Source organism: Gymnoscopelus braueri, assembly GCF_963280865.1.
Source record: "Gymnoscopelus braueri genome assembly, chromosome: 10".
Lineage (NCBI taxonomy): Eukaryota > Metazoa > Chordata > Actinopteri > Myctophiformes > Myctophidae > Gymnoscopelus > Gymnoscopelus braueri.
Window position 1 is genome coordinate 19,227,405 of NC_137611.1, and position 27,992 is coordinate 19,255,396.

The window sequence follows — 27,992 nt, forward strand, 5'->3', positions numbered from 1 at the left end:
GAGGCATTACATTTAGTCTGACTCGGTTCCACACCCCAACATAAAAAATAAATCTCATTCCTAAAGTACAATAAAAATAATTTCTGCCCACAAATCATACAATAAAAGCTATGATGTAATATACTGTATATAATGGATAGACATAAAAAAGTAACTGCAAAGATATAGTAAACTAATGACCACTGCCTTAGAATAGAGGGTGATCAAACTTGCATTTGTATTTGTAATGAGGGGTTTATGTTTATAAAACAACTAAATATAATTATTAATAATGACAGATACTGTATATACTGTATGCACATACCATTTGGAGTTTTAATTTCCTGAGAGAACCAGAAATTTTGGAAGACATGTATGTTCTTGTCTGGATATGAAAGCAGAGAGAGATTTGATATGCTTTCTTTTTCTGTAAAATGTCATACCTGCAAAAGGTCTACTGTCTCTTACACAACGGCCTACAGAGCTTCCATTATTCCAGGCCCAGACATCAGAGGGGAGCTGCACACTTAATGTCCGCTGCCAAAGGCTCTGAAATCAGAGATGTGTCCTGTAATAAGGGTTTCATTCTTGGCAAGACAAAGTCTGTTGTTATGGAAGACTATTCCCCATGAGCCTGCAAAAAAGCAATGCGTTGTAATTGTGATGTACAATAATGGTAAAATATAACCAATAAATACCAACCTTTTGTCCCCTTAGGACCTCCAAACCTGCTGCTGATTAAATTCAAGGTAAGCTTATCTCTGACATCTTTACTGATATCTAGTTATGCTGATTGACATTTGTGGCTGCTTTAGGTTATTTCACGTACATATGTCTTTGTGGTTTCTTTATATTTACCCTGCCCACGTTCATGCTTGGCAGGTATTGTAATCGTTCTTGTGCCTCTGTGAACAAAATAACTCAATAGTAGATGGATGGGGTTTCAAGAAACTTGGAGAGAATCATCACTAGACTGCTCCAAAGAGATTGTTAACTTTTGTTTTGAAAAGGTCAAAAGTCAAGGTTGCAGTCTATTTCAAGGTCAAAATCGAGAACAGGTGGGCAGATGTTCATGAAACATGGTGGGAATGATCAGCAGGCTGCCACAATAAGATTAACTTTGGGTCAAAAATGTCAATGGTCAAAGTCTGCATCAAGGTCAGAATTACATAATCGGCTTTACTGTATTCTAGGAATGGATGAAGACATTGGGCATCGCTGTTATGTAACTTTGTATCTTTACTTTTTATTGTGTATTTCTCACTGTAGGCCCATGTTGGGTCATTCATATTATGTAACATGACCTTTACTTTTATGGTCTGTCTTTGTTCAGCCAGAGAAGTACATCCAGGGAGAATTGGATCTATAAACACTAGCACTTGACAGTCTCTATTGTGCCTTCACTCAGACCACAGTGCTTGTTAATAATACACCAGAAATGGACTGAGGTGGCCAACGAAGATAAAGATGGCCTGCCATGTTAATGTTCTCCCTACGGCGACACCTTGATGCAGAAGCCGCCTTTAACCGCCGGCTACAGTACAACAGATGTTCGACCAGGCACTTTTTTGGATGCCACTGGGTAGAGCCATGAATTAAGTTGACCTCATTGTCCTCCTTGGGGTGCGCAACATGTATCTAAAATCACACTTGGAAGTTGCATATATTAAAAATAGACAAAGTGCTCCTCGGAGCACAGGTCTCCGCTAGGTTTGGTAGGTTATTGTGGCCTCCTGGTGGCGCTATAATAGGGCAATGTGAAAAGGGTGGCATTTCTTCCTCGGCCTAGTGGGAATGTGCATGCAAAGTTTCACGAACGAGCCCCCGGCCTCAGGACGCTTACAGGACCATCGAGGGAATCTTGATTACCTGCATCTGTGCCTGGTTTGGGAACCGCACCACCCTCAATCACCGCAGAGGGTGGAGCGGACGGCCCAGCACATGTCAGAGCAGAGCTCTCCTCTCTCCAGGACATAGGCCCGCATGTATACGCCAAGCGGTGTGTAGCCATGGCTGTGAACAAAATAGCACAGTATGAAATGCCAAACAAACAGACTAAGGGACAATTTCAACAGCCAGACTATTGAATGTGTTGAGCATAGAGTTCAAAATAAGGGTGTTGAGCCATTTCGCAAATGTCTACATTTCCACCCATACATCTTTGTATAACTAACTACCTGTTACACTTTTTAGTTTGGCCACTAGATGGCCATGCCAGTTTGGTACTCACTCACTTTATGATTGTAGATACATTCCTGTTCAGAAATATTTTTATTTTATGCATATTTATTCATATATCTGCAATTATTTATGTCTTTTATTTGCACAAAAGACTGTTGAACTCTGATACACACATTCTGTATTAGATTTTTGTTCTGATATTTGATAACTTACTTTCACTCTTACATTTATTCCGTTCTTCCCTGCCCTGACAATCGTTCAGGTTTATGAACGATCAGACTAGGAAAAAGAAAAAATGCTACCGTTATTGTCTTTCTTACTATTGCTGCTATTCTTTATTATTTCTTTGTTATTGTTTACTATTTGCTCATTGATTGATTGATTGATTGACTGATTGAGGTCCTTAATATAGCCTACCTGAGGCAGAATAAACAAGAAACAAGGAACAACAAGGAAATCACAGGGCTACCCTGAAGTGCGTGACAAGGCAGAGGCAGACATAGGACACGTCAGAATCTTGCTATAGTTAGACTCCCTGTGCTCCTAAAACAGGGGTAGAGACAGGCACAAAAAGGTCACAGTAATAGCTTCTTGCTTAATGTTTCACAGATGAGATGTTTCTCTAAGAAGAGAACGATAGCAGACGAGGAGGAGAGTCAAGTAAGTTAAAGTAACTTACTTGCTTTTCTAGTTTGTTTTGAAGTCTACCAATACTTGAAATTTCAGTCTGTGTCTTCCTGTTTCCTAACAGTAGTTTAATTCTAACCCGATTGGACATCAATGTGAAATCATTATTTAAAAGTCACACAAGCTGTATATTTAAGAACTGTTCCATAAAACAATTCTTCACAGGGAAGGATCCCGCTGGACCCACCTACAGCTATCCCTCCACCACAGTAAGAAAACAATTTACATATAGGCTATTATAATGTGTGTATAATGTGCGTGTGCGTGTGTGTGTGTGTGTGTGTGTGTGTGTGTGTGTGTGTGTGTGTGTGTGTGTGTGTGTGTGTGTGTGTGTGTGTGTGTGTGTGTGTGTGTGTGTGTGTGTGTGTGTGTGTGTGTGTGTGTGTGTGTGTGTGTGTGTGTATATTGTATATATACATATATTCTATCTATGCTTTAGTTTCCTATTTTACTTGGATTTTTAAGCATCCAAGTAAAATGGCATTTTGAGCATGTTCAAAAACTAATCTGTGGTATGATGTAATGGTCAGTCGTTGCTGAAGCATGGATTAAACATTGACTAGTCTCGCGTTGCCAGACAACTATTCCACAATCTCCGAATGTATGACCGGAAGCATTTGAATATTGTGGGAGGTAACAGTCTGGCCACGCGAGACTAAACATTGACAGACATTATTTAAAGGTGTTCCTTTGGCTCACTTTCTTTTCTCCTCAGCTTCTCAAATGAAAAAAACAACACCCACAACATGGCTGATTTTGGAGAGATCCTTAGGACCATTGGTGACTTTGGACTATTCCAGAAACTTCTTCTTTTCGGTCTTTGCTTTCCCAATCTCATCCTGACCTTTCACCTTGCAAGTGTGCTTTTTGTCCAGTCAGATCCAGTCCGACGCTGTAACACAGACTGGATACTCAACGCTGATCCCAACTTAACCCCCGAAGAACAAGCTAACTTAACCCTTCCACAGGAGAAGGATGGGACCTTCAGCAGGTGTGAGATGTTTGTCCCTGTGGACTGGGACATTGACACCATCAGGGAGTATGGACTGAATCAGACCACAGAGTGCCAGAATGGATGGGTGTACGACAAGTCTATGTATGAAGCCACCATAGTCACTGATGTAGGTTGAAGTCTGTGTATTTTCAAGGATTGAATAATCCTCATGAAAATATATTTTCCATGGATCACTTTTCGTTAACCAGCTGCTTTGGCACCGGTTTCCTTTGTTTTACAGTTTGATCTAGTTTGTGGCAAAGCTAACTTGGTGCAAATTGCACAAACTGTGTTCATGGCTGGCATTCTTGTTGGATCTCTCCTGTTTGGACCCTTTGCAGAATCGTAAGTGGCCTATTTCTATACACAATATTTCAAATAGACATAATCAATGTTGGGCAAGCAATTTAAAAGATTTAGGTACTGTAGCTAAGCTATAGTTACGCTTCATAAAAAGTAAGTGAACACTCTCTTTCATAATAAGTAGCTAGATTAGTAAAGGTTTCTGGTTACATTGAATCTACTTTGTACCTAATGTGGTTGGTAATATGACATGGAGTGATTGAATAAATCATATTATGATATATGATATGTGTTCAAGCGACAAATTAATGGAGATGGAAAATTCTCTCTTTGATATGATATACTCTACATGGACAAACTGCACTCAGTCAGCACTCATCTGTTTTGCTGTTTTATGTTGATGTGCCACTGAAAATGTTGCGATGCAGCTCCTCTCAAGATATCCAGCTACATGGTGAAAAAATTATGAAACCTACAGTACATCATTCTAAAAGAAGTGAAGCTACCCACAAGCTACAGTACTGGGAAATTAAATGTCGTTTAGATAAGCTATTGCCCAACATATATATTTGGATATATTTGTGTACCCTTGTTCTAACTATGATTCCCCTCAATGATGACATGTCAGAAAATAATCTAACAATAGCTCTATCGGTTACAGATGTGGCCGTAGGCGAGCAACTCAATTTCCAGTGGTGCTCATGTTCCTGTTTACAGTAACAACAGGGATGTGTCCACACTTCTACCTATATTTGTTATCTCAGTTTATGGTTGGAGTTGGATATGGAGGATTTCGAGTCAACTGCATCGTACTAGGTACAGTATGTTTGCACATAACAACATGACGCAACACTGTAATTGTTCGAAAGGTTATAAAGTGTTTCACAAAAGAAACATGGGGGGGAGACAGAGAACAAGAGCAAGAGAGAGAGAGAGAGAGAGACACACACACACACGCACGCACACGCACACGCACACACGCACACGCACACACACACACACACACACACACACACACACACACACACACACACACACACACACACACACACACACACACGAGTGAGAGAGAGAGATCAACAATAACACATTTGAATATGTATTTATTCAGATATTAGAGCTAATTTCAGGATATTTTAGGTATTAATGGTTTGGCCTGTAGCCAGGATTTGCCAGGAAATGCTGGGGTCTTATTATTCCAGTCTTGGGAGTCCACAAGAAAATGTGGAAGGTTCACTTTCAGCCTTAGGGCCCATTCAACCACTGAGCTAATCAACGGGGTCTAAAACTTGAATGAATCATTTTTTTATTTTGTATTAATCATCTTACATGAATGATGAGAAGACTGTGTGCAGGTGGTTGTCTGTGAATGCCCAGTTACCATGGTGATAAAAAAACACACGGTACAGCAACAATCTGCAGTTGTCACACACAAACAACATTTACACACTGATTTGTAATAACTAACACATTTTTCATGAAAAGAGAGGGGAAAAGAAAGTGCTGAGTTGTTCACAAACATAAACATAATTGGGAGCGCTGTTGTACTGTATATCAGCATGGCTGTGATTCTGTCATATTGGCACAAATTATAGTATTTGGTAATTGTCTAGGCCTATAGTAGATGTTATTATTTTTGTTTTATTTTTAAGTAGACCATTTGGTTAAACAACACCAACTCTACATCATTGGTGGGGTGGCATGGGGTGGACACATGTTTACAGTTTACTTCTTTCTTCTTCATGCTTTTCTCCTCTTGAATAGAATTAGCAAGTAAAGTGAGGCAATTTTACAATACCTAACATCCATTTTTTAAATTAAATATACGTTATAAATATTGCAATTTTGGTGTTTATTCCATTATAAATGTTGATTTCATGTAAGCTATAATTTCCCAAGACTACTATACCATATTTTGAAATGGTGCACATCTTGATTTCTGTTGAAATCTGTTGAAGTTATTATGTGTGGACTCGCTGTACCTGTCTCTTGTGAATGTTCCCCGATGTAGCCACTGAGTGGATGGGGGTGACAAAGAGATCATTTGGATCATGTGTGAGTCAGCTATTTGGTGCGTTCGGACAGTGTATCCTTGCCGGCATTATCTACTTCATCCGTGACTGGAGATTAGCCCAGTGGGCCATTGCAGCACCGCTTGCTGTGGTTCTTATTTACATATGGTTTGCATTTATCATATATCAGTTTTAAATTACCTTTAATGTTGTACTGGTTGGGGAATTATGAATTATTTGCTGAGTTATATTGTGATTGTTTCTGCCAGGTTCATTCCAGAGTCAGCCAGATGGCTGCTGGACAGAGGAAGGACAGAGGAGGTCAAACAGTTGATTCTCAGGGCAGCAGCAATCAACAAACGTACAGTTCCAGAATCTCTACTGGAAAAGGTACTGGAAAATGGAAGTTCCTATTAATAAAATAACTTGTCACCTTGTTTTTGCATTCAAGCTGACTTTGTTAAAAAAATATGTTAAGGGGATAAGGTGTAATACATATATATTTATATATGAATATGTATATAACTAACATTAAACTAATGTTAAACAGAAGGAAAATAATATATATACATGTATATATATTATTTTCCTTCAGTTTAACACTATTTGCTGTTATAAACAACAAGGTTATAGCGGTAACCTATTGTAACTTGTACATATATTGATGTGAAATTCACACCAGTGCACTCAAAGATAAAAATCTTAAAACTTGGAATGTTTTGCTTTGGTAATTCTTCTCTATGTATTGAAGTTATGACCTGTATTTCAGATTGCTGAGGATAAACCTGTGGAGAAAGGAGGGATCAGAGTTCTTATCAGATCTCCTATACTCAGGAAGAATTTCATTACCATATCATTTGCATGGTAAGACAAATTCCCAAGTGCTCTATCTCCAGTGCCCTACGTGAATAATGGGAACACTTATTAATTATTACCATATAATATGAATCATTTAAGCCCTGTTCACTACATTTAGTGAACAGGGCTACAAAAATAGCCAATGTGCAAACAATTACATGTTGTGAGCTTGTAGATCTGCTATGTTAAAAATGTTAAACAAACAAAAAATATGTGTTTTATTTTATTTTCAACAAATGTTCCCCCATGAATAGGGAGTCTGGGGTTCAAGAGATTAAATTGCAGAGATTGTATATAAATATATTTTTGTCTGATATATTTACCTCTGCATAAATAAATAATATGCCTATATTTCCCCTGTTGAAAAGGTTTTCATTGAACCTAGCCTACTACTGTCTTTCATTCAATATGGCAAACCTTGGTTTGGACATCTTCCTAACACAGCTTGTGTTTGGACTCTCTGAGGTGCCCGCTCATATACTTTGCATATGGCTACTAGAAGTTTTAGGGAGGAAACTCTCCTTAATGGGAACACTTCTAATTGGTGGACTCTCTTGCCTCCTCCTTCTAGCTGTTCCTCAAGGTAAAACACTTTAAATCAATGGTTCCCAAACTTTTTCATGTCAAGGACTGCCAAAAGAGCTTATAGATATACTATTTTCAAATAGCATGAATGTATTTACGGTTAAAGTGGTTAAACTGATTTTGATGATTAACAAACTTTGCTGTGGACCAAGTGGAACCCCCTCAAGGCCCCCTGGGAGAACTATACTTCAAAGAAAATCTCTTGAAATATGTAATTTTTGTTACCTAATGTAACAACCGACTAGTTTGTTTGTAGTCCTGAAACTTGGAAGTGAGTTCACAATTTCCAATGCTTTTCAACCATTTAAACATTATAACACTATATACGTTGTTGACCAGGGTCCCCCAGGGGTCTGTACTTGGCCCCCTCCTTTTTTCAGCAAATCTCTTCCCCCAAATTAGCTAAGCTTGTAGATCTGCCATTTACGCAGAATGTCTATTATGACGTGCCCAGAATAGGAACGCTAGGGTTCATGTGGCTAACCATAGATTTTCAAAAGACAGTTTCACGTTTTATTCTATGACATGAATTAAACCAGTTAATATCTCAACTGTGAATTTTAAAGTCGTTATGCATTATTTAAATTCTCTTTCAGATAATGCTGTTGCTGTTACGACATTAGCTGTCATAGGAAGGTTTCTGATGAACTGGGCAGGGTCCATATGTAACGTCTATGTTCAGGAGCTGTTTCCAACATCTGTTCGGTTGGTCCTCATACTTCATCACATGCATTTTTATTACATCTTCTTATAATCCTCTTCTGCAAACTTTCCAATGTTAATTTGCATTTATTCATGCCTAGCTGCACAATTATAGTTTCCCCTCACAGACAAATAATTCCCCCCTTTTGATAAAAATATTTCAGTCAAAGTAGATTTAACCATTTATTGCAACAAATGGAATACAGTTAAGCTTGGCGTTAAAGGCTCCGCTCTTGGAGATATTCCCTGAATTTTGTCCAAGCAGCTTGCTAAGCAAAATCAGGGAATGCTAAGCAAAACCTCCATAGGGATACAATATCAAACAATAAGCATACATTGACATATTAGTTTGAATTAGCAGATATAAATGACAATCACAAGTAGGGATGTCCGATATTGACTTTTTTACCGATAACCGATATACCGATATTGTCCAACTCCTAATTTCCGATACCGATATCAACCGATACCGATATATGCGGGGATTACTGTGATTATGGTAAGCTCACATTTCATATCACACACACCATACAGTAAGAACTCCTGTAACTTATTTAAAAATAATTAAAAAATCTTTTTATTTCCAAAAAACGATACCGATATTTTCCGATATAGATTTTTATGCTAATATCGGCCGATAATATCGGGAGGCCGATAATATCGGACATCCCTAATCACAAGTATTTGAGGGGGTGGTAGAGGCAGCTAGCAGAAATGGTCAGGCAGCAAGACCAGCAGAGACCTAGTGAATACGAAGCCGTATTTAAAGGAACCTCTTTGCTAATTCGTGAGCTGTGATTGGAGTATGAATGTGTGACTCAATGACCAGCAGCGCTGTGAATAGGGAATAGAAAGCTGATGTTCACATCAGCTGACTGACAGCTGATTACAGCTGAGGCGTGCAAGACTTCCGTGTCCTGCATGAACTAACGCTATGCTTCATGAATAGAATTGCAGTATGTCAGTTCACCTTTTTTTCCCCTTCAAAATTAATAACTTTAATGCCCTACTGTAAGTTTCTTACAGAACATTATCTTAAAGTACCTCCTTTTCTTAATGCTTTAATGCTATACTTTTGAGGCCCAATCCTTGTATGCAACTATATTGAGGTTAAATACAAAAACACACTGTGAGTTCTATAATATATTTCCTGCTCTGTGTTTCAGACAAACTGCCACAGGACTGGGAGCTATAGGAACTAGAATAGGTGGTCTGCTGTCTCCATTGCTCAACCTGTTGGCGATGTTCCACTGGTCCATACCTACCATCGTCTTTAGTAGCCTTTCACTGACGAGCGGGGCACTCGTCTACATACTTCCTGAGACTAGGAGAACAGAGCTGCCCGATTCAACAGAGGAGGCAGAGGGCAGGGGGTAAGAACATCAATGAACACATAAACACAAAATGACACAGAAACACTGCTTTGGTAGCGCTCAGTCAATATCTTTAGTTTTGTAATTGTCCAGAGAGCATAGAGTAGTAAATATAGAGAGGTCCTATTAGGGTCTTGTCAATATAAAATGCAGATCTGCTGCACTGAAGAACACTTAACTCTTAAACACTCAAACCTAATAAGTGTTTAAATAGTAAATAGTAACATAAACTTACTTGACTGGGGTCCTCCAGGGCTCTATACTACTGTAGGTACGGTAGTATTTCCATCTACACCAAATCTCTTTGCTGAAAATAGCAGATCTACAAGCTTGTTGCTATTCGCTATACCGTATTCACCAAATGTTTGTCCCAGAATAGAATTTATGAAATGCAAGTGTTTCTACTGTAGGGGGCAGCCTAAGACATCTAATCCAAGTTGAACTCTATATGCTCTTGTTTTAGTAATCCTTGCTGAGCCAAGCAAAACTTCTTTTGAACTTTGAATTATGGTTTATGAATAACCTACTCAAATCAGTTTATAGGCTGGGTGTCCAGCAACTAGCTTGAAAACGCCACAGGGTTCATGAGCCATATATCTGTAAATGCTTGCTTTCGACCATTTCTTTACTAGTTTAAAATAAGTCTTTTTTTTATCACATTTTACTTTACACTTTTACTGTCCAATATTTTGGACACATCATCTTGAAATATATCATTTGTACTGTAAATCTTTCTTCCCAGTGCCAATATTGCCTTTTCTTTTATAAATCAACAAACTATAGCTCAGCAATGGAAGTTTTTTTTTTTTTAAGTGCAGGCTTGTTCTTGAGTCTGAGACAACACTAAAGGTCTTTACACTGTATTGTTTTTTCTGTGCGATTAATTTGCCCCCCAAATTTTTTTCTTTCTTTCTGTTCTTGGTCCCCCCCCCCCTTTTTCCCTCCACACAAAATATCTTCTCCCAAAATAGCCGAACTTGTAGATCTGCTATTTTCACAGAATGTTTGTCTATTATGACCAGAATAGGGACGCTAGGGTTCATGTAGTCCATTGAGGGTGTTATCCTTGTAAACTAATGCACCAATGTTCTGTTTTATTTTTCCTTACAGAACTATGACTCCAATGAAGAGAGGAAGTGACTTACGCATGTCTGATCACAATATTATAAGAGCAAGCAAACTTTGAAGTAATTCCTAAATGTAGTCGTTTAATGGTCAGACAAATTTAAAATAATCATATGTTGCTATTTAGTCATACAGAATGATTTGAATGGAGCATCACTGAAGTGGATGGTGTCAGCAATTATTACTCGTATTGTCACGGAACCAAATGAGCTAACTCCTTTGGCTCCTACATGTTTTGAAATCTGACGCACATTTTGTTGTCATATTTTTCTTACTTGCATATTGCTCTATCTCATGGGTCCTCAACAGGGGGACCAGGACCCCTAGGTTACCACAAGAGGGCCGTCAAATAGTTTGAAACTGTTGGAGGGTTTATTTATGTTTTTTTTTTTTTTTTCCCAAAGCAATTCAATGTCTGAAAATACAAATTAACACGACATACCAACACATATTATTAGCAAAGATGATTTGTTTGTGTAAACAAACGAACAAACAAAGATGTAGTTAGAACACTTATGATAGTGTTTGTTTTTATATGTATGCTCTATACATCTAAAGCCTCTTTCATGGTAGGCTTTCTAAAAAGAACACAAAAAAAACAGCTTGGCCTTAAAAAAAATTTCAAACGTTCTAACAAAGTGTTACAGTCACCATTAAACAATGTCTATGTTTACAAGTGCAACAACAATGTAATATTTAATAATGTAATAATTCCCAGCTTAAGACATTATTAAGAAACTGTGGGTCCTTGTTTTAGCTCTATGTCCGAAACAATTTTAGCCATGATGCTGTATTGCTTGATGTCTATCCCAGACCTTTTCGAGACCACCGCACCTGCAGTTAAACTTCATCAAAAGGACAAAGTAAGGTGCAACAGTTCTCCTGTTCTTTATCCCAGACCTGGGAAATGTTATAGAAAATGTTGAAAATGTGTTTGTTCAGTAACGCATCTCCCCATCTCTCTAGTTCTTTAGTAAACACAAACAGAAAATAGATCTGAAAAACAGTTTTCAGATCTTATTTCATCAACATTCATTATTTTCTATTTTTGGGTGGATAAAAATATTACATATTGTGATTTGAGTTACGGTAGAACATGTACATAAATGTCATTTTGGCTGCATAATTAAAGCTAATTAAAGAGCAGTGTCTCTGATTTTATGAGGACCAGTGAACCTGCACCCCTGGACATATCCACAACCAAATTTAACCCAAATACTGGGTATGTATATGTTTACCACTGTGTGTGAGAGTGCTGGCCAGAGTGACCTTGTATCGTCGAAAGCTAAAGAAGAACTATGGCATGAGACTGAATGCACAACCCTACACAGAGCTACCTCTAGGCCTGTAGTTCACATATTTACAAATGATAGAGCGTAGGAAAGGGTTCATGCATTAAATTACAACTTGGTATCCCATTCGCAATGACATTACTCATGTCATTTGTTCTTTTCTTTTTTATTTGCCTTGTCTGACAATTTGTCAGAGTCAGCTATGGACATGGTCTGATGCCCTGGGGAAACATTATTTTATTTTCTTTGCAATCACTCACATAGATGCTATTGTAGGTACAGTACCTAGGTACAGTCAGGAGTTAGGGATGGTTTATATTGCATAGCATTGTTATGTCAACTCAAGACAATTATTATATAGAGATAAGCTCAATTCTGCCAGAAAACCTATACAAAATAACCTATTTGTTAGGTTGTACGTTGTTATCCAGAGCAAATTACAATAAATGGCATGAACCCTAGTCAACAAATGACATCAAATGGTCATGTAAGTAGATTGCAAAGAAAAGTTACGAGTTTTTCACACATGATACCTGGAAAATGTCCAGGGAATCAGGTTGGGACATTATCTGGTGTTATCCTTAGTAAGTAAAACAACATTAAATGCCATGCTATCTAAATAACATACTGTAGCATTTGTGGTCACGCAACAAATGTGTGTTAGGGGGTTAGGTGGAGCCTTCATGGGTGTGTTTTCAGACTGCGGCAGATAATGCGGAGTGAGTCTGCAATCCTGACTGAGGGGGAGGTCATTCTACAGCTTGGGAGCCAGGAGAGAGAAGATTCTAGGATGCTTGGAGCATTGGCCAGGGTGTTGTAGGGAATGGGCAAAAAGTCTTCCAGTGTTAGCTGATCTAAGTGAGCGAGAAGGGGTGTGGGGATGGTAATGCTTCTACTCACCTGTTTCCTAGGCTGTGTGTTTTCCACTTCCTGTCGATTTCATTGGATATCATTGGTCATCTGACCAGTTTCATTGGATTTCATTGGATCAAATTGACAGGAAGTGGAAAACACACAGACTAGGAAACAGGTGAATAAACAGATCTGGTACTTTTGTGAGTGTCCTTTAGTCTGACTCCATCATTTACCTTCTGTAGAGGACTGACTGTACAGTTGTGTTTAATTTACTTGGTGAATTGTTCAGCCTTAAGAGACAGAGCCAATCCTCAAAGGTTTGACAATCAGTATAAAATGTTATGTTTTTATGAGATGACTGTAAAATCTCGGGGCTGAACAAAAAACACAGTTTATGACCATCATGTTCTTTTACTGTAAGTGTGGAAGACATCATTAAAACATTTTGTTCTATCTGTACAGAAGACTTCTTATCAAGTGAGTCATCCAGTCACATGTTGTATCATCTTTTGGTCAAACTCTTGCAATAATCCATATCCAATTATACCCTATATCATTAGTTGACCTGGGTACCCCAAGGTTCTATACTAGATCTTCTAGTATTTCCCTCCACACCAAGTCTCTTCATTGAAATGAGCAGATCTACAAGCTCACAATGTGTCACTATGTGATACGTTGTGAGCTTGTAGCCCCAGAATAGAGACCCATAATAAGGGTTAAATGGTAAAAATATAAATGTGTGACATCTGCTGGATAGATCAACACAGCTCTCATGTCTATGCAAAAGGATATTACATTCAACAGTATGGAAGGTGGCACTGAGGTCTAAGAGAACAAGGAAAGCTCTTCTTTGGCATCGGTGTTCATTCATTCATTCATTTACTACCTTGACGAGGGCAGTCTCTGTGGTTTGCCCTGAAACCACAATGTACAGTAACAACTTTGTTTAAAGGTGAATCTTTTTTTAAACCAAATCAACATGGCTGATTTTGGAGAGATCTTTGAGGCCATCGGAGACTTTGGATTATATCAGAAGATTGTTCTTTTTGCTCTTTCCTTTCCCAATGTTTTTGTAATTTTTCTTTTTGCCAGCGTGATTTTTATCGATTCAGATCCAGTCCGACACTGTAACACAGACTGGATACTCAAAGCTGATCCCAACTTAACCCCAGAAGAGCAGGCTAACTTAACCCTTCCACGGGTGAATGATGGGACCTTCAGCAGGTGTGAGATGTTTAAATCTGTGGACTGGGACATTGACACCATCAGGAAATATGGACTGAATGAGACCACAGGGTGTCAGAATGGATGGGTGTATGACAAGTCTATGTTTGAAGCCACCATCGTCACTGATGTAGGTTGAAATCTATGAATCTATGGCATATTTATTTTCTATGCATCAATACAGTACTTTTCCTTCACTTTTTTTCATAATTTTTTTTACAGTTTGATCTAGTTTGTGACAAAGCCAAGTTGTTGGGAGTTGCACAAACAGTGTTCATGGCTGGCATTGTTGTGGGTTCTCTCCTGTTTGGACCATTTGCTGAATCGTAAGTATTTCAAATAGACATAATTGTGTGCCCTTTGTCTATGATTTCCCACATTGAGGATATTTCAGGAAGAAATTTAACAATGGCTCTATCGGTTACAGATTTGGCCGAAAGAGAGCAACTCAAATTCCAGTGGTGCTCATGTTCCTGTTTATTATAACAACAGGATTATGTCCCTACTTCTACCTATATTCAATATCTCAGTTTATGGTTGGAGTTGGATATGGAGGATTTCGAGTCAACTGCATCGTACTAGGTACAGTATGTTAGCTGGTACAGTATGTTACTCAAATTGAAAGCACAGCTATTAGTCAGTTATTGTTCAGTCAAATGACTTTTTATTGTCAGATACTGTACTGTTACAACTTACTTGAAACAGCATATGTGGTGAAACCAACCCTTCCCTGACCAGCGTCACAATATCACATGTCTTCCAGATTTGGCTGCAAACGGGCAACTCAATTTCCAGTGGTGATCTTTTTTTTATTATGTTTTACAAAACTCAGCCTCCTGGTGGCGCTCTAAAAGGCATATGTGAAAAATGCAGGGCAAAGGTGTTTCCTTGGCCTGAGGTGTTGTGAGATTGTAAACATGCCATTTGCTGAATGTTCGCCCCAGAATAGGCATGCTAGGGTTCATGTGGTTAAATAAGTGAATGAAAGAGATTGAATAATGGTTTTTTTCCCCTCTGTATGACATGTTCTATTCAAAAAAAGTTAGATAATTTTGTCATTCTTTGGAACTATGGTTGGTGTCATTGAAGGCTGATAACTGGGACTAAGCTACTACTTGGGTAGGGCTATCATGTTGAAATATTATCTATATATATAGACCTTTTTAAAATACCAAACTAGAGTTTGCCACCTTGAGTGTCCCTGACTAGTGAAAATTCTGGCCTGGGCCCATGGACTAGCTACATAACATGCTATCTAAATTACATTTTAGCCTTTGCATAATCCTACAAGGTCGTCAAGGCTAGGGCAAGTGCTACAGGCTTTTTAGACAAGTATACGTACAACCCATATAGTAAACAGATCCCGTCATGCCCCAGAGAAGTGTACATAGTTAATATCACAAGGTACAACACACACCTGAGGTCATAGGCGCCGATGCTGTGGGTGCTCCTTGTCATAAACACACACCTGAGGTGGTGCTCAGGGGTGCACTGCATGGGCGCTTCGCGTGACACCACAGCGTTCCATTTTAATCATGCCGGACATTGGGGCCGGCCACCAAAGATCCTAGCGCGACCTCTGATTATCTCATATATATATATATATATATATATATATATATATATATATATATATATATATATATATATATATACATACATACTGTGTACCGATTTGCGTGATTTTTGGACAGAATCTGAAGGAGTAAGAGCAAAATAATTGTTTTACAAAACTCAGCCTCCTGGTGGCGCTCTAAAAGGCATATGTGAAAAATGCAGGGCAAAGGTGTTTCCTTGGCCTGAGGTGTTGTGAGATTGTAGACAAATTTGCTGAATGTTCGCCCAGAATAGGCATGCTAGGTTTCATGTGGTTAAATAAGTGAATGAAATAGATTGAATAATGTTTTTTTTCCCTCTGTATGACATGTTCTATTCAAAAAAAGTTCGATAATTTTTTTCTTTGGAACTATGGTTGGTGTCATTGAAGGCTGATAACTGGGACTAAGCTACTACTTGGGAAGGGCTATCATGTTGAAATATTATCTAGATATATAGACCTTTTCAAAATACCAAACTAGAGTTTGCCACCTTGAGTGTCCCTGATTAGTGAAAAATCTGACCTGGGCCCATGGACTATATGTGCTGGAGTAGAGGGAAGCTCACCTCTGACGATGGCTAAAACGTGAATTACGTTAAAACATGAATTACAGAATATAACATATATAGCACACTCAACTTTAAAAACACAACAGGCACATAACGCAGTCAAGACTTTCAAGCGTGCACATCACCATACATCATCACATGCAGCCCCTAATGTGTGCTGTGACATTTCAATTGCAATCATTTCAGAAGTTTATGTGTTAAAAATTATAATTGTCTTTAAGAATGTTAGAAACCAAATTCTTAACAGGTGTTCTTCCTTGTAGCCACTGAATGGATTGGGACAACAAAGCGATCTCTTGGTGTGTGTGTGGGTCAGATCATGGCTGCATTGGGGCAGTGTATCCTTGTTGCCATACTCTACTTCATCCGTAACTGGAGACTTGCTCAGTTGGTCTTCGCAGTACCAAATCTAGTGGTTGTAATTTACATATGGTAGGCATTCAAGACTGCTTTTATACTACTCTTTTTTCACCCTTTTTTTCTAACTACAGTTTCTAATTACTCTCCTACTAGCGACTTATGGAGTGGAATTTCTGACTCAGTTGTATTCTAAAAGGTTCATTCCAGAGTCAGCCAGATGGTTGCAGGGCAGAGGAAGAACAGCGGAGGTAAAACAGTTGATTCTCAGGGCAGCAGCAGTCAACAAACGCACAGTTCCTGAATCTCTACTGGAAAAGGTACTGGAAAAGGAAGGTTCCCATTACAATGATTATTTCATGATATAGATATTATACAATTATTTGAAATATTATATAAATAGATTCAGTGTATCCCCTAGGTTTACTATGTGGGGGGGGGGGGGGCAGAATTTAAGAAGAATGGTAACCAAATGTGTATAAAACACTTATTCCATTACTTTTCCATTACAACTTGGAATATTACTTCTGTTACAGATTGTTGAGAAACAAACTGTGGAGAAAGGTGGACTACAGGTTATTATCAAATCACCTGTTCTTAGGAAATATTTCTTCACCATATCATTTGCTTGGTAAGTTCAGTTTACAGACCGCTTCACCAAATTAATGATGGGAAAACACAGAGTAGTAGTAGTAGTAATAGTTAAACAAAAATATTGTGTTAAAATATATGTCTATGAATAATGTACAATGTCTTATTATTATCAATGGCAAGGCTTAACATGATCCTCTATGTGACGCATTCATGATACCTGCACAAGAGTTTCTCAACACAGTATATGTGACATGCATGATGGTGGTTTCATTGGATGTTCATGTAAGACTTGAGTTTATTAAACAAACAGTTTAATCTGCAGTACCAAAATACTGTATATAAATCCATGAATTAATTGACTGCTGTGTAGAGTATTGTAAAAATGTCAAAATCCAGAGTAGCCTACATGAAAAGCATTGTGACACACTGCACATGACTAATCTGTCTTTTTTCCCCCTGTCAAACATCGATAGGATGACAGTGAACCTCACCTACTACTGCCTTTTATTTAATATCGCAAACCTTGGAATGGACATCCTTGTAATGCAACTGATGTTTGGTCTCACTGAGCTGCCTGTTAATCTGCTTTGCATCTGGATGTTAGAGCTTTTGGGCAGGAAAATATCTCTAATGTGTACCCTTCTGATGGGTGGGCTGTCGTGCATGTTGACCCTGGCTGTTCCTCCCAGTAAGATACTTTTAAATAATGTTTTTAGTTGTCAGAAAAATATGTTTTTGTCCTATAATGTCACTTTATTGTTCTGTTTCAGATCATGGTGTTGCAAGTGGTGCATTGGCTATCACAGGACGCTTTTTCATGGTTTGGGCAGGGTCCATATGTAGTGTCTATGTTCAGGAGCTGTTTCCAACATCCGTGCGGTAGGTCTTGTGAATTACAATCTTGCTTTATCCTCACACATATTATGAACTATCCAGACCAGGGTTGGTTCACGCTTGTGATGGGTTATTTTAGTTTACTTACGATGCGATACATGATATTGTCAAATAAATGGGATAATACAACAATATGCTAGAAAGTTTTGACTATGTGAAAGACAAGATATAGATTTAACGATTTTTCAAGTCAAGTTTCAAGATTTTTTCAAATCAAATTCCTTGTATTTAAATATAGACACTGATCGTGCAGATCATTTGACATCAGAACTGATGTCCCCTTTTCCAAGATTAGTTCTGAAATTATTTGTAAAAGAGCTTGTCACCTGTCAGCCTGAGAACAACTCATGTCATTTGACCAGCTATCATCGTAGGCTAAATTGTCTTAAAATGTTAACACCTAATTTAAGCTTTCAATGCAATGTTGTTTCCCTTCCTTGCTGTTCCAGACAAACGGCTACAGGATTAGGGTCGGTGCTGATGAGATCAACTGGGATGTTGTCTCCATTGCTCAATATGCTGGCTGTTTTCTACTGGGGCATACCCACCATCGTGTTCAGTAGCCTCGCAATACTTAGTGGAATGCTGACCTTCCTACTTCCTGAGACCAGGGGGACAGAACTGCCTGAATCCACTGATGAAGCTGTGGACAGAAGGTAATACTAAACCCCAATACACTGCTTGTCATCAATATACTTAAAGCTGTGCTTGTATCTTTATTTAATCATGTATGTCTCTGTACTGTTTCCTTTACAGGAATGGGATCAGCATGTGCAAAACATATGACAACGAAACAGATCATCATAAATGTTCAACTAAACTGTAGAACTGTGTACATTATTAATACATTACAGTACATTGTTAATTGTATTCACTTAAAGGGTAAGACCACTTTGGTAGAGGTTTGGGTTGTGTAGTTACCTTACCATGATGTAACCCCAAAGGTGGGCAAGAAATAAAAAATAATTGCTCCATTGATTAGAAATTGATAATTAAAAAAATGCTCCTCATTGACTTACATTGTACGGTAAAACAGCTCTCAAAGTCACTCTTTTAGCACATAAATGAACCCAAACATAGCTGATTCAGGCAATATAGAGCATCACCAAACCCAGTACTGTTTGTTTTTTTAATAAAAATGTCAACTTCCTGTTGATTTTACTATTTGAAGATCTGGATCCGGATCCGTGGATCCAGTCCAGGTTTTCTACTTATTAAAAATGGCAAAATCAACAGGAAGTTGACATTTTTATAAAAAAAAAAAACAGTACTGGGTTTGGTGATGTTCTATATTGTCTGAATCAACTTTGTTTGCGTTCGTTTATGTGCTAAAAGAGTGACTTTGAGAGCTGTTTTACCGTACAATGTAAGTCAATGAGGAGCATATTTTGAATTATCAATTTCTAATCAATAGAGCAATTATTTTTTATTTCTTGCCCACCTTTGGAGTTACATCATGGCAAGGTAACTACACAACCCAAACCTCTACCAAAGTGGTCTTGCCCTTTAAGTACAGACCATAACATTGTTGCTGCATCTGTGACATTACTATTACCCACTAACACTGGAGTTAGAACCAAGTAAGCTTGACTATAAGTAACCATGTAATATAATCCAATAAATCCCTGCAAAACAGTTGGTATTAGACATTTAATTGTTTCCCATGATTATAACCCAAGTGGCTTCTTTGAGTAGGTTTGTGTGTAGTTGGGCAAACAATCTATTGATTTGATATAATTACTTGTATTTATCAAAAAATAATTCTCCCATCATATTAATCTCCTTTCATATAATACTAGTTCCGTTAAATCTCTTATGTTTTCATATGACAAATGGGACCTATTAAAATACATATAACCGTGGCTATAGACTTTCTACTATTTAGTTATGATAAAGTATTACCACTAACATTTGTTGTGCCACTGGTGATGTTTTTGTATGAGGGCTAATTTGTGGACCCTCATAGGAGGATTTACCTAGAATTTCTGCAAATACTGCAATATTTCTGTGACTTTTCCGACAATCAACAAGCAATTTGAAATTGTTCCATTATATTATTTGCTTTATAATACATTGCAGATTATGATCATACTTACATTTACCAACAACACAACAAGCAACAATTTTCATCAGCATTTTTTATTCTTTAATTAGCATATAGCTCATATTTATTTCAGAGAATGTTTACACACCGAATTAACAATTGAGAATGCATTTATAAATATACACTGATACAGTATTTGATATCAACTGGTAAAGAAACTGAAATTGTAATATATTATTTATAACATTTCCACAATTAACACAATTCCCATTTCAATGTAAGTGCGTTTTTCAGCTTACTGGACATTTATAACAGTTTAACAACACTCAAAACATGTGTGCATTTGTGCCTACATTTGTTTGTTTTATCATTCCTTTACTGAAAAAAAAAAAGATTATTTATTGACAAATTTAAGCACCAGGTTTATATTTTATACTGATCCAGTAAAGTTTTCTAACTAAAATGCAAAGCAAAGTGTAGTCTGGTCATTGTTAATTATTAATGTGTAATGTTTTTCATAATTAATCTTCAAGCAACACAATCGCATATCACGTCACTGTGTTATACAGTATGTGGCTATTGTGCTATTTTTACTATGCTTATCATTAAATGCACAATTGTTATTATTATTGATGTATTATCCAAGCAAATCATCCATCCAGCTATTGTCTGTGCTGGGACTTTCTGTCACATGTTCAGTTTTACTGCTCAGAGGCTCCAGAAGAGAGTCTGTGAAAGCATTTGCATTGCTGGCTTCAGACACAGACAGCATTTTAGGCTCCAATGTCAACATGTTTTCAGTGAAAGGATCTGAACTCTGAGCTGGTGGTGTAGCACTGACTGAACTATCTAAACCCAGGAAGTCACCAAATGGACTGGAAATGGATTGACTTGGCTGCACTGCAAAGACATCTGCACTGTTTGAGATGTCACCAATCCCAAATATATCATCAGGAAAGGCAGAAGAATCTCTGACATGGTCAAAATCATTCATTGCAGGTGGTTGAGCAAGAATACTATCTGAGCCAAATATGTCAAAGTCAGTTTCCTGAGTATTGCTATTAAAATCAAATGGATTTGCGGTCCAGTTCTCATTTTGTTCTATGGGTGCTGGGTCAGAGATCATGAGTTGACCTGTGATACCAAGTGTATCTGGACTTTCAGCTATGGCCTGCGAGTCAAGCCTGCCAAGAAGTGAATCAGAGACATCTGCAGACAAAGAGAATGCAGGAAGCTCCTGTGTATCACCCAAACTTTCATTGCCACTTTTCTCAGCTATCATCTCCATGGCGAACACATCAAATACTTTGGCCACTGGTTCCAAAGGAATAAAAGCAGTGCCTGTAGACACAGCTATGTCAGTACCTCTACCTTCTTTGCTCTGTAAAATGCATTCTGGGTCACCAAATGGATCAACTATGTCCTCAGTATTGTCCGCACTGAGGATTTGTTGTTGAACTATTATGGACAGTTGATCAACAGTTATATTATCACCTGCAACGTCACTACCTTTACGTTCGTCAGCATTAATATTCAATATATTGGCGTTAGTGGAAAGTGAGTTGTCTTGCACATTGCCCACGTTTTTCTGCTCCAGGGGAGGGGGTTGAGATGTGTTCTCATCCTTTGCTATTTCTACCCCTTCAGTGGATTTATTTTCGGTTTGAACTTTGTCGATGTCTCTCCTTTCCTCTAATGTGGCTGATTTAGCCTCGTCAGTCTTCTTCTCTACTGAGGACTGAAACAGCTTTCCTAAGATGCCCCTTGGTTTGTTCTCCGGTTTACTGTTATCTCTTAGGTCACCGTTATTTGTTTTTTCATTGCCACCTGATGTGAAAAGCTTGGAAAGGGGACTCTTTCCTTTTGACCACGATCCTTTTTTGCTATTTATCTTATCAGCCTGTTTGTCAACAGAACCCTTGAGAGAATTGGATCTCCCAACACCCTTCTTCTGCCCACCATGAGTCTCTACGTCTCTATTCTCGGTCTGAGTTGTATTGTTTTCAAGACACTTGTCTTCTGCAGTTGTGTGCTCTACCTGACTTCCCATTATATTTTGATCAGCAGGACCCAAAAGCGTTAACGGGCTATCAAGGTTTTTGGATGATGCATCATGAGTTGCAGTTTTCTCATCATGAGCTGCATTGTCACTTTCTCTGTCAGCGTGTAGCTTGTCAACATCAGAGTTCACTAAAAGTCCTTTTGACCCTGTTTGAGTCTGAGGGACCTCTTGACTAATCCCCATACTAGCAGGTTCTGCCTCTGATGTCTCAGAAATACTTTGTCTTTCACTCAATTCAGGTTTTTTTTCCTGACAGCTGGATTCATAGGGATTAAGGACTACTTCATTTTCTACCTGTTCTTTACTTAACTCAAATGGCAAATTGTCATCCTTCATCTCTGCATTGCCATATATCCCAGATGCATTTCCCATTTGCTGCTGTTCACTTTGATCAGAATTCTGCTGATATGCATCTTCAACCTCCGCTACCAAGTTGAGCTCAGAGGACAGTTGCTCATTTTGAGCAGCCTCTACTTCTGGAGCAAATCGGACAGTTTTCTTAACTTTGCATGGAGAGCTTGTCCCCCATTTTGCCCAATTTGGCACTGGGTTCATTTTGGGCGGTGTCAAACCTCTGTGTTCTATTTTTGTCATTGTAGTAGTGGCACCCTTACTTAGGTGAGCCGAAGAAAAATCTACCTCTGTTTTTGAGATACGCTCTCTGGAAAGTGCTCGATTGGTCGAAGAACCCCACAATCTTTCCTGTGGAGGCGAGTTATCTGCTGACTTAAAACTCTGTGTTTTAGATTCTACTTTCTTTTCTGAAATTGAGTATTTTGATAATGTTTTCACACTCTCTACTTTCTTGACTTGTCCCTCAATGATCTTTAATTTGTTCTTCTCATCATGATGCTCTGAAAAGGGACTTGACAATTTAGCTGCTTTATCTATGTCAAATAAGTTGTTACTCCTGGAGGGTGTATGTACCTGCTGCGCTGGACTACCAGCTTTATCCTTTCTCTGTGGTGGCCAACTGACTTTCAACTTTCCCATACTGTCACAACTATTCTTTGTTGGTTCTCTTGAGGGTGGCTTTGCAGCAGACACACCAGCAGGGGCCGCTCCTGTGCCACCGATAATGTTGATGTTGCCCTTGGTCATTTTGGGCATCTTCTTAGCATCTGGTTCATCCATTTCTTTGTTACTTTGAAGCCAGCGGTCTTTATGTTGTTTGTGCCCAAATCCCTCATCATAATTTCCCTTTCTTTTAAAAAGTTGTTGGTAGTGAAAGATGCAATAGAACACCCCATAAATAGAAGAATAGTTTCCAATGCTGTAAATTCAAAGCATAAATCAGGTCATTTAGTTTAATATGACATTTTTAAGAATGTTCTTAAAATAAGAATAATGAGAAGAAGAGAATTTCAAGAATTTGTCAAGACTTCCGTACCATCAACCTTAGTTACTTTTCAAAAACGGTAGGCAAAATAAGCCTCGGCTTCAGCCTACACCTTTTCGGTGCCACTAGCATTAGTGGACTTAACTGTATGTATGATGATTTTAAATGGACTGAAATAAAATGTACTACTTTCTTACTATATTAACCCTCCCAATTAGGCCTACTCTTTTTAAATCACAGATGCTAACATTGGAATTTGTTTTAGAACTTTGAATTGGTCCATGAAAACAAAATAAAAACTGAAGAAAGTCTGATTAGAAAAGGTGATTTGATTGTTTTGTGATTTAATTTCATTGTTAGCATCTTACCTGAGCTTCTTTTTACAGTGTTTACAACAGAAACAGTTGCTGTGCAGGATCAGTTTATTGGCCACCATTTTTTCCATTGGGTAGACAGGTGTCAAACAGGCAGAGCACATTTCCTTGACAGGTGACTGGAACTATAAGGATTACAAGAATATATTCAATGTATATATTCAGATTATAAATGTAGCTCTATATTTTGCAAACAAATTATATTAACAACTGCAGCTAAATTTAATAGCACCTGTGAGCTGTTTTCTGACTATGTTGCCCCTACTATTCTGCATTGGTAAATGAAATACCAACTCCTCACTTTGTAAGGATTTATTTTAAAAGGGAATTGACCTCACAAACTCTGGAGTTTGAAGCACAGATACAGTTTGAAACAAAATTTTAATATGTCATCAGTAGTAATTTGGTGGGAATAATGTTCATACAATCGTGTGTAGTTTATTAGCATTGTAAATGCTAAGTACTGTATATACTTTATTTCCCTAGTAGTACTGTATGATTGTGCTGAAGCAAAAACTCACTAGCAGTTACACACCTCATAAATAAGTTCACTAGCTTTTATATTACCCATTTATGTTGAAGTCAGATATGTAATGTAAGAAGAAAAAAAGACGTTTAAGTCACATTTATTCCTTCGTAACCATTTTTATATAACAATTATGGGAAGCAAAGCAATCATTCCATTTAAAATAGATGTTATTTCCCTTTACAATAGCTCTGTTGATCTATCAACATTTACTGGCTGTAAGATATTAGCAAAATATTAAAAGCTAGTTGGTAAAGCCTCGTGGGGGGTCTGACATACCAGCTGTGTGCTCAAATGAGATTAGTTTATACGACAGGGTCGTAAATAATCCAAATTCTATCTGTGTGGGTGTTGAAGCATCCCTTACCAAATGTCCATCGAGGGACTTACTGTTTTTTTTCCTTTGCATATTAGGTTGATTTCTGACAAATATACCTAAGGCCTGGTGATTAATGGGTTGACTTGAAGGAAGGACAAAACTGAGGCATAGGCTTATTTTACAGTAATGAAATTTGAACATGTGAAATATGGTGTCAGGACATCTTTTGTCGCTTGCAAATAAGGCATTATAAAATGCACAACACAATGTAAGGGACAATCCTGAAAGATCTTGTGATGAGAAAATGTTATTTTTAACAGCTGAAAAACAGCTGTCATTTTGTTTGATGATGCTTCTTACACCACCTATCACTTTACAGGGGGTTAAATGTGCAAATGGGGAAGGAGCTATCTGTCACTGATGATCAAGAGTGGAGAGACATCTGGAGACATGCTAAATACATTTCAGTTTGCAATAGAGCCAAAGCAGTACAGAATACACACCAAATGCATGTATCCCCAAAAGTATGTCATTTGAACCCTATCCTCACCATTGTACATTACATGTAAGACAGAACATTCTAACAATAACAACTCACTGCCTTTAGTTTGGTCATGTACTGCCCATGTTTTGTGTTTTGTGTTCATTTGTTCTATTATTTAGTTTATGAACATTTTATAATATACCTGTGTTTTCTTGTTGTAAAAGTGAAAATGTATTACTTTGTTTTATACTTTATGAACCCATTAAAACCGGGAAAGCACCTGTGTCATTTTAGATTTTATATGTTGGCTATTCGAAAACAGCAGATCTACAAGCTCACAGCGCGTCAATTTGTGCCGTGCTGCGTTGAAAAATCTTGAAAGTGTTTTTTAACACAAATTTTCCCTTCTGGGGGTGTCCCTGGCACAAAACATTTTCAGATGGGGGTCCACAGCCAAATAGGCCTACATATCAATTTGGGGGTCTTTGACACGAAAACATTTGAGAACTACTGATTTAGAAGGCATTTGTAGAATCGGCCCCAGGTCTTAATGGGTTAAAAAACAAAGTCAAACTGAATGTCTTATAAAATAATGTAGGAAAATCAATGAGTTAAAGAACATTCTGTATTCTATAAGCACACAAGAGACGACAAAAATAGAATAGTTTTTCGGTAACTTTATTTTTACATTCATGTGATCTTTACACAACATATCAAACATATTGCTTAACTTTAATAAAAGGACATAAGTTACTATAGTGTTACAGTATAAAATGCATAATACACATTTTTTAATAAAAGTGTTGTGATTTCATGAGAAGATAAACTAGTTGTATTACACCATTGACAATCATGACAGCCAGGAATTCATCATTTTATAAATACATAAAAGCAAGAATTTGTAATTTAAAACGACAATGATTTTTCTTTTGGCATTTCAATGCTTTCCCGTCTTTGGTTGGCTAAATGTTACAAAAACTGCCCCTCCCTCCTTAGCATTCTGGGTATTATCTAAAAAGGAACGATCAGACTTCTGTCTCAAGGGGGGTGTCATCACTTCATATGTGGTGGGGCCACCGACTACCTCAAACAATGCAGAGGCTTTAGTCTCACATTGCTTTGTGATGAATGTTGATGTCGTGGAGGAACTAAAGGAGTTGCCAAAGCTATCAGTCTCTTCATATGTTTCACTGACAGTCTTCTTTTTACCAATGATTCCTGCTGGAGGTTCAGGAACAGTTTTCACCTCAATTACACTGACCTTACGTTGAGGTACAGTAGGAGTGTGGACATGATTTGAGGACCCCACGTTTGCTGACAATTGGTCCAGATCTCCATTTGTTTTTGGTTGGTCTGCGTGTTTTCTGGCAGCAGAGTGAATTGAGATGAATGATGGGCACGATGGAGCACTGCTCTGCCTAACGAGTGGCTTTTTGTGACCTTTGGTAGATGGACTTTCTGGCTGTTTTGAAGAGCTTGAGGCTGAGGCTGGTTTCACATTCATCTCAGGTGGCTCTTTAGTTTGCTCTGGTTTAGCAGCCCTACTGGACACAATACTGATCTTCCTGATATTGTTGACAGGATGATAGCTTTGATCAGATTTCAAAGATTCATCAAACAGCCCTGATAATCCTGCAATGTCAGCTTCAGATTTCAGATTGGAGACAGAGTACAAAGCTTTTTTAATTGCCTCTTCAATGTCAATGAGCTTGGCTAACGTCTCCTCCTTCAGGTTTATTATTTCCCTGCTCGCCTTTTCAAGATCTTCAAATGCAGTCTCGACAGAGGAGGTGCTTTCCATATCATCATCCTGTGTTTCCATTTCAAACTTCCTTTCATGAATTTCCGTACTTTGCTTTGTCTTTCTACTTGGCGTAACGATCCAGGGGGGTACATTATCAAATAATGTCGCCGTGGAGTGAACATCTACATCGCTGGTCTCTCCCTCCATCTCTTGCACTTGAGAGAGGATTACTTTGAGTTCCTCTCGTTTCCTTAAATTTTCAAAGATCTCCATCGCTGCTTTTACATTTCCTTTCATGATCTCCTCCTTGTGGACCGAGAGCCTCTGATATCGTTGCAACTCTGTCTCCTTCTTTGGCTTCTTCTTTCTTAAAACAACTTTATTATCAGGTTCTTGCGATTCTTCGTAATGCCTATTTTGGCCTATAGGACAAACTGGAATTTTGGCTGCTGCTTTTTGCAATTCATTGTTGCAGGATTCTTTGTGGTGAATGCTGGGATTTGATTTCTGTGGTTGTGCCTCAGTCTTGTTGATCTGTTTTGCTAGGCAAACCTCGTCATTTACAACTTTGTTCTTTTTGGGCATTGCAGGGACTCTGTCAGTAGTGCCTTGTTCCTTTCCCCCAAAGTTCTGTAGGGCCGCCTGAAAACCTGTAGTCATTTCATGCTCTGCATAAGTCTGCATACACATCTGTATTTCTTCAGATGCATTGATTTTCTGTATCACATTTCTATCCATTTCAGTGAAGTGTGACTTATTTAATTTATTGTCAGGTCGGCAATCTGTTGTTTTCTCTGCAGGTTTTGTTGTATCCTTCTTTGGCTTCTTAACTGCATTATCCTTTGAGTCAATAACTTCAATGTCACTTGGTTGTTCTTTGTTTTCTAAATTCCTTTTGCTCTGAATGATGGACTTTTCC

At 38.1% G+C, this 27,992-nt stretch overlaps 3 protein-coding genes across 3 annotated transcripts; 2 read left to right on the forward strand and 1 right to left on the reverse strand.

Annotated features, from left to right (window-relative positions):
* The first annotated feature begins 605 nt into the window (after positions 1-605).
* Positions 606-11,706, forward strand: LOC308093923 (solute carrier family 22 member 13-like). Its single transcript, XM_080440325.1, has 13 exons — positions 606-728; positions 2,770-2,820; positions 3,013-3,056; positions 3,563-3,968; positions 4,083-4,186; positions 4,806-4,960; positions 6,156-6,324; positions 6,426-6,546; positions 6,926-7,020; positions 7,383-7,597; positions 8,196-8,304; positions 9,468-9,674; positions 10,785-11,706. The coding sequence occupies exons 2-13, from the start codon at positions 2,770-2,772 to the stop codon at positions 10,858-10,860; spliced, it is 1,752 nt and encodes a 583-aa protein (XP_080296451.1). The 5' UTR covers positions 606-728; the 3' UTR covers positions 10,861-11,706.
* Positions 11,707-13,925: 2,219 nt separating this feature from the next.
* LOC308093424 (solute carrier family 22 member 13-like) lies at positions 13,926-19,007 on the forward strand (the record flags this gene model as incomplete). The annotated part of the gene is made up of 10 exons (XM_080439759.1): positions 13,926-14,300; positions 14,393-14,496; positions 14,598-14,752; positions 16,600-16,768; positions 16,893-17,013; positions 17,230-17,324; positions 17,761-17,975; positions 18,058-18,166; positions 18,631-18,837; positions 18,938-19,007. 10 exons carry the CDS (start codon positions 13,926-13,928, stop codon positions 19,005-19,007), a joined length of 1,620 nt encoding a protein of 539 aa, XP_080295885.1.
* Positions 19,008-25,998: 6,991 nt separating this feature from the next.
* On the reverse strand, positions 25,999-27,958 carry LOC308094171 (xin actin-binding repeat-containing protein 1-like). The gene has a single exon (XM_080440661.1). It carries the CDS (start codon positions 27,809-27,811, stop codon positions 26,267-26,269), a length of 1,545 nt encoding a protein of 514 aa, XP_080296787.1. The 5' UTR covers positions 27,812-27,958; the 3' UTR covers positions 25,999-26,266.
* Positions 27,959-27,992: the final 34 nt, after the last annotated feature.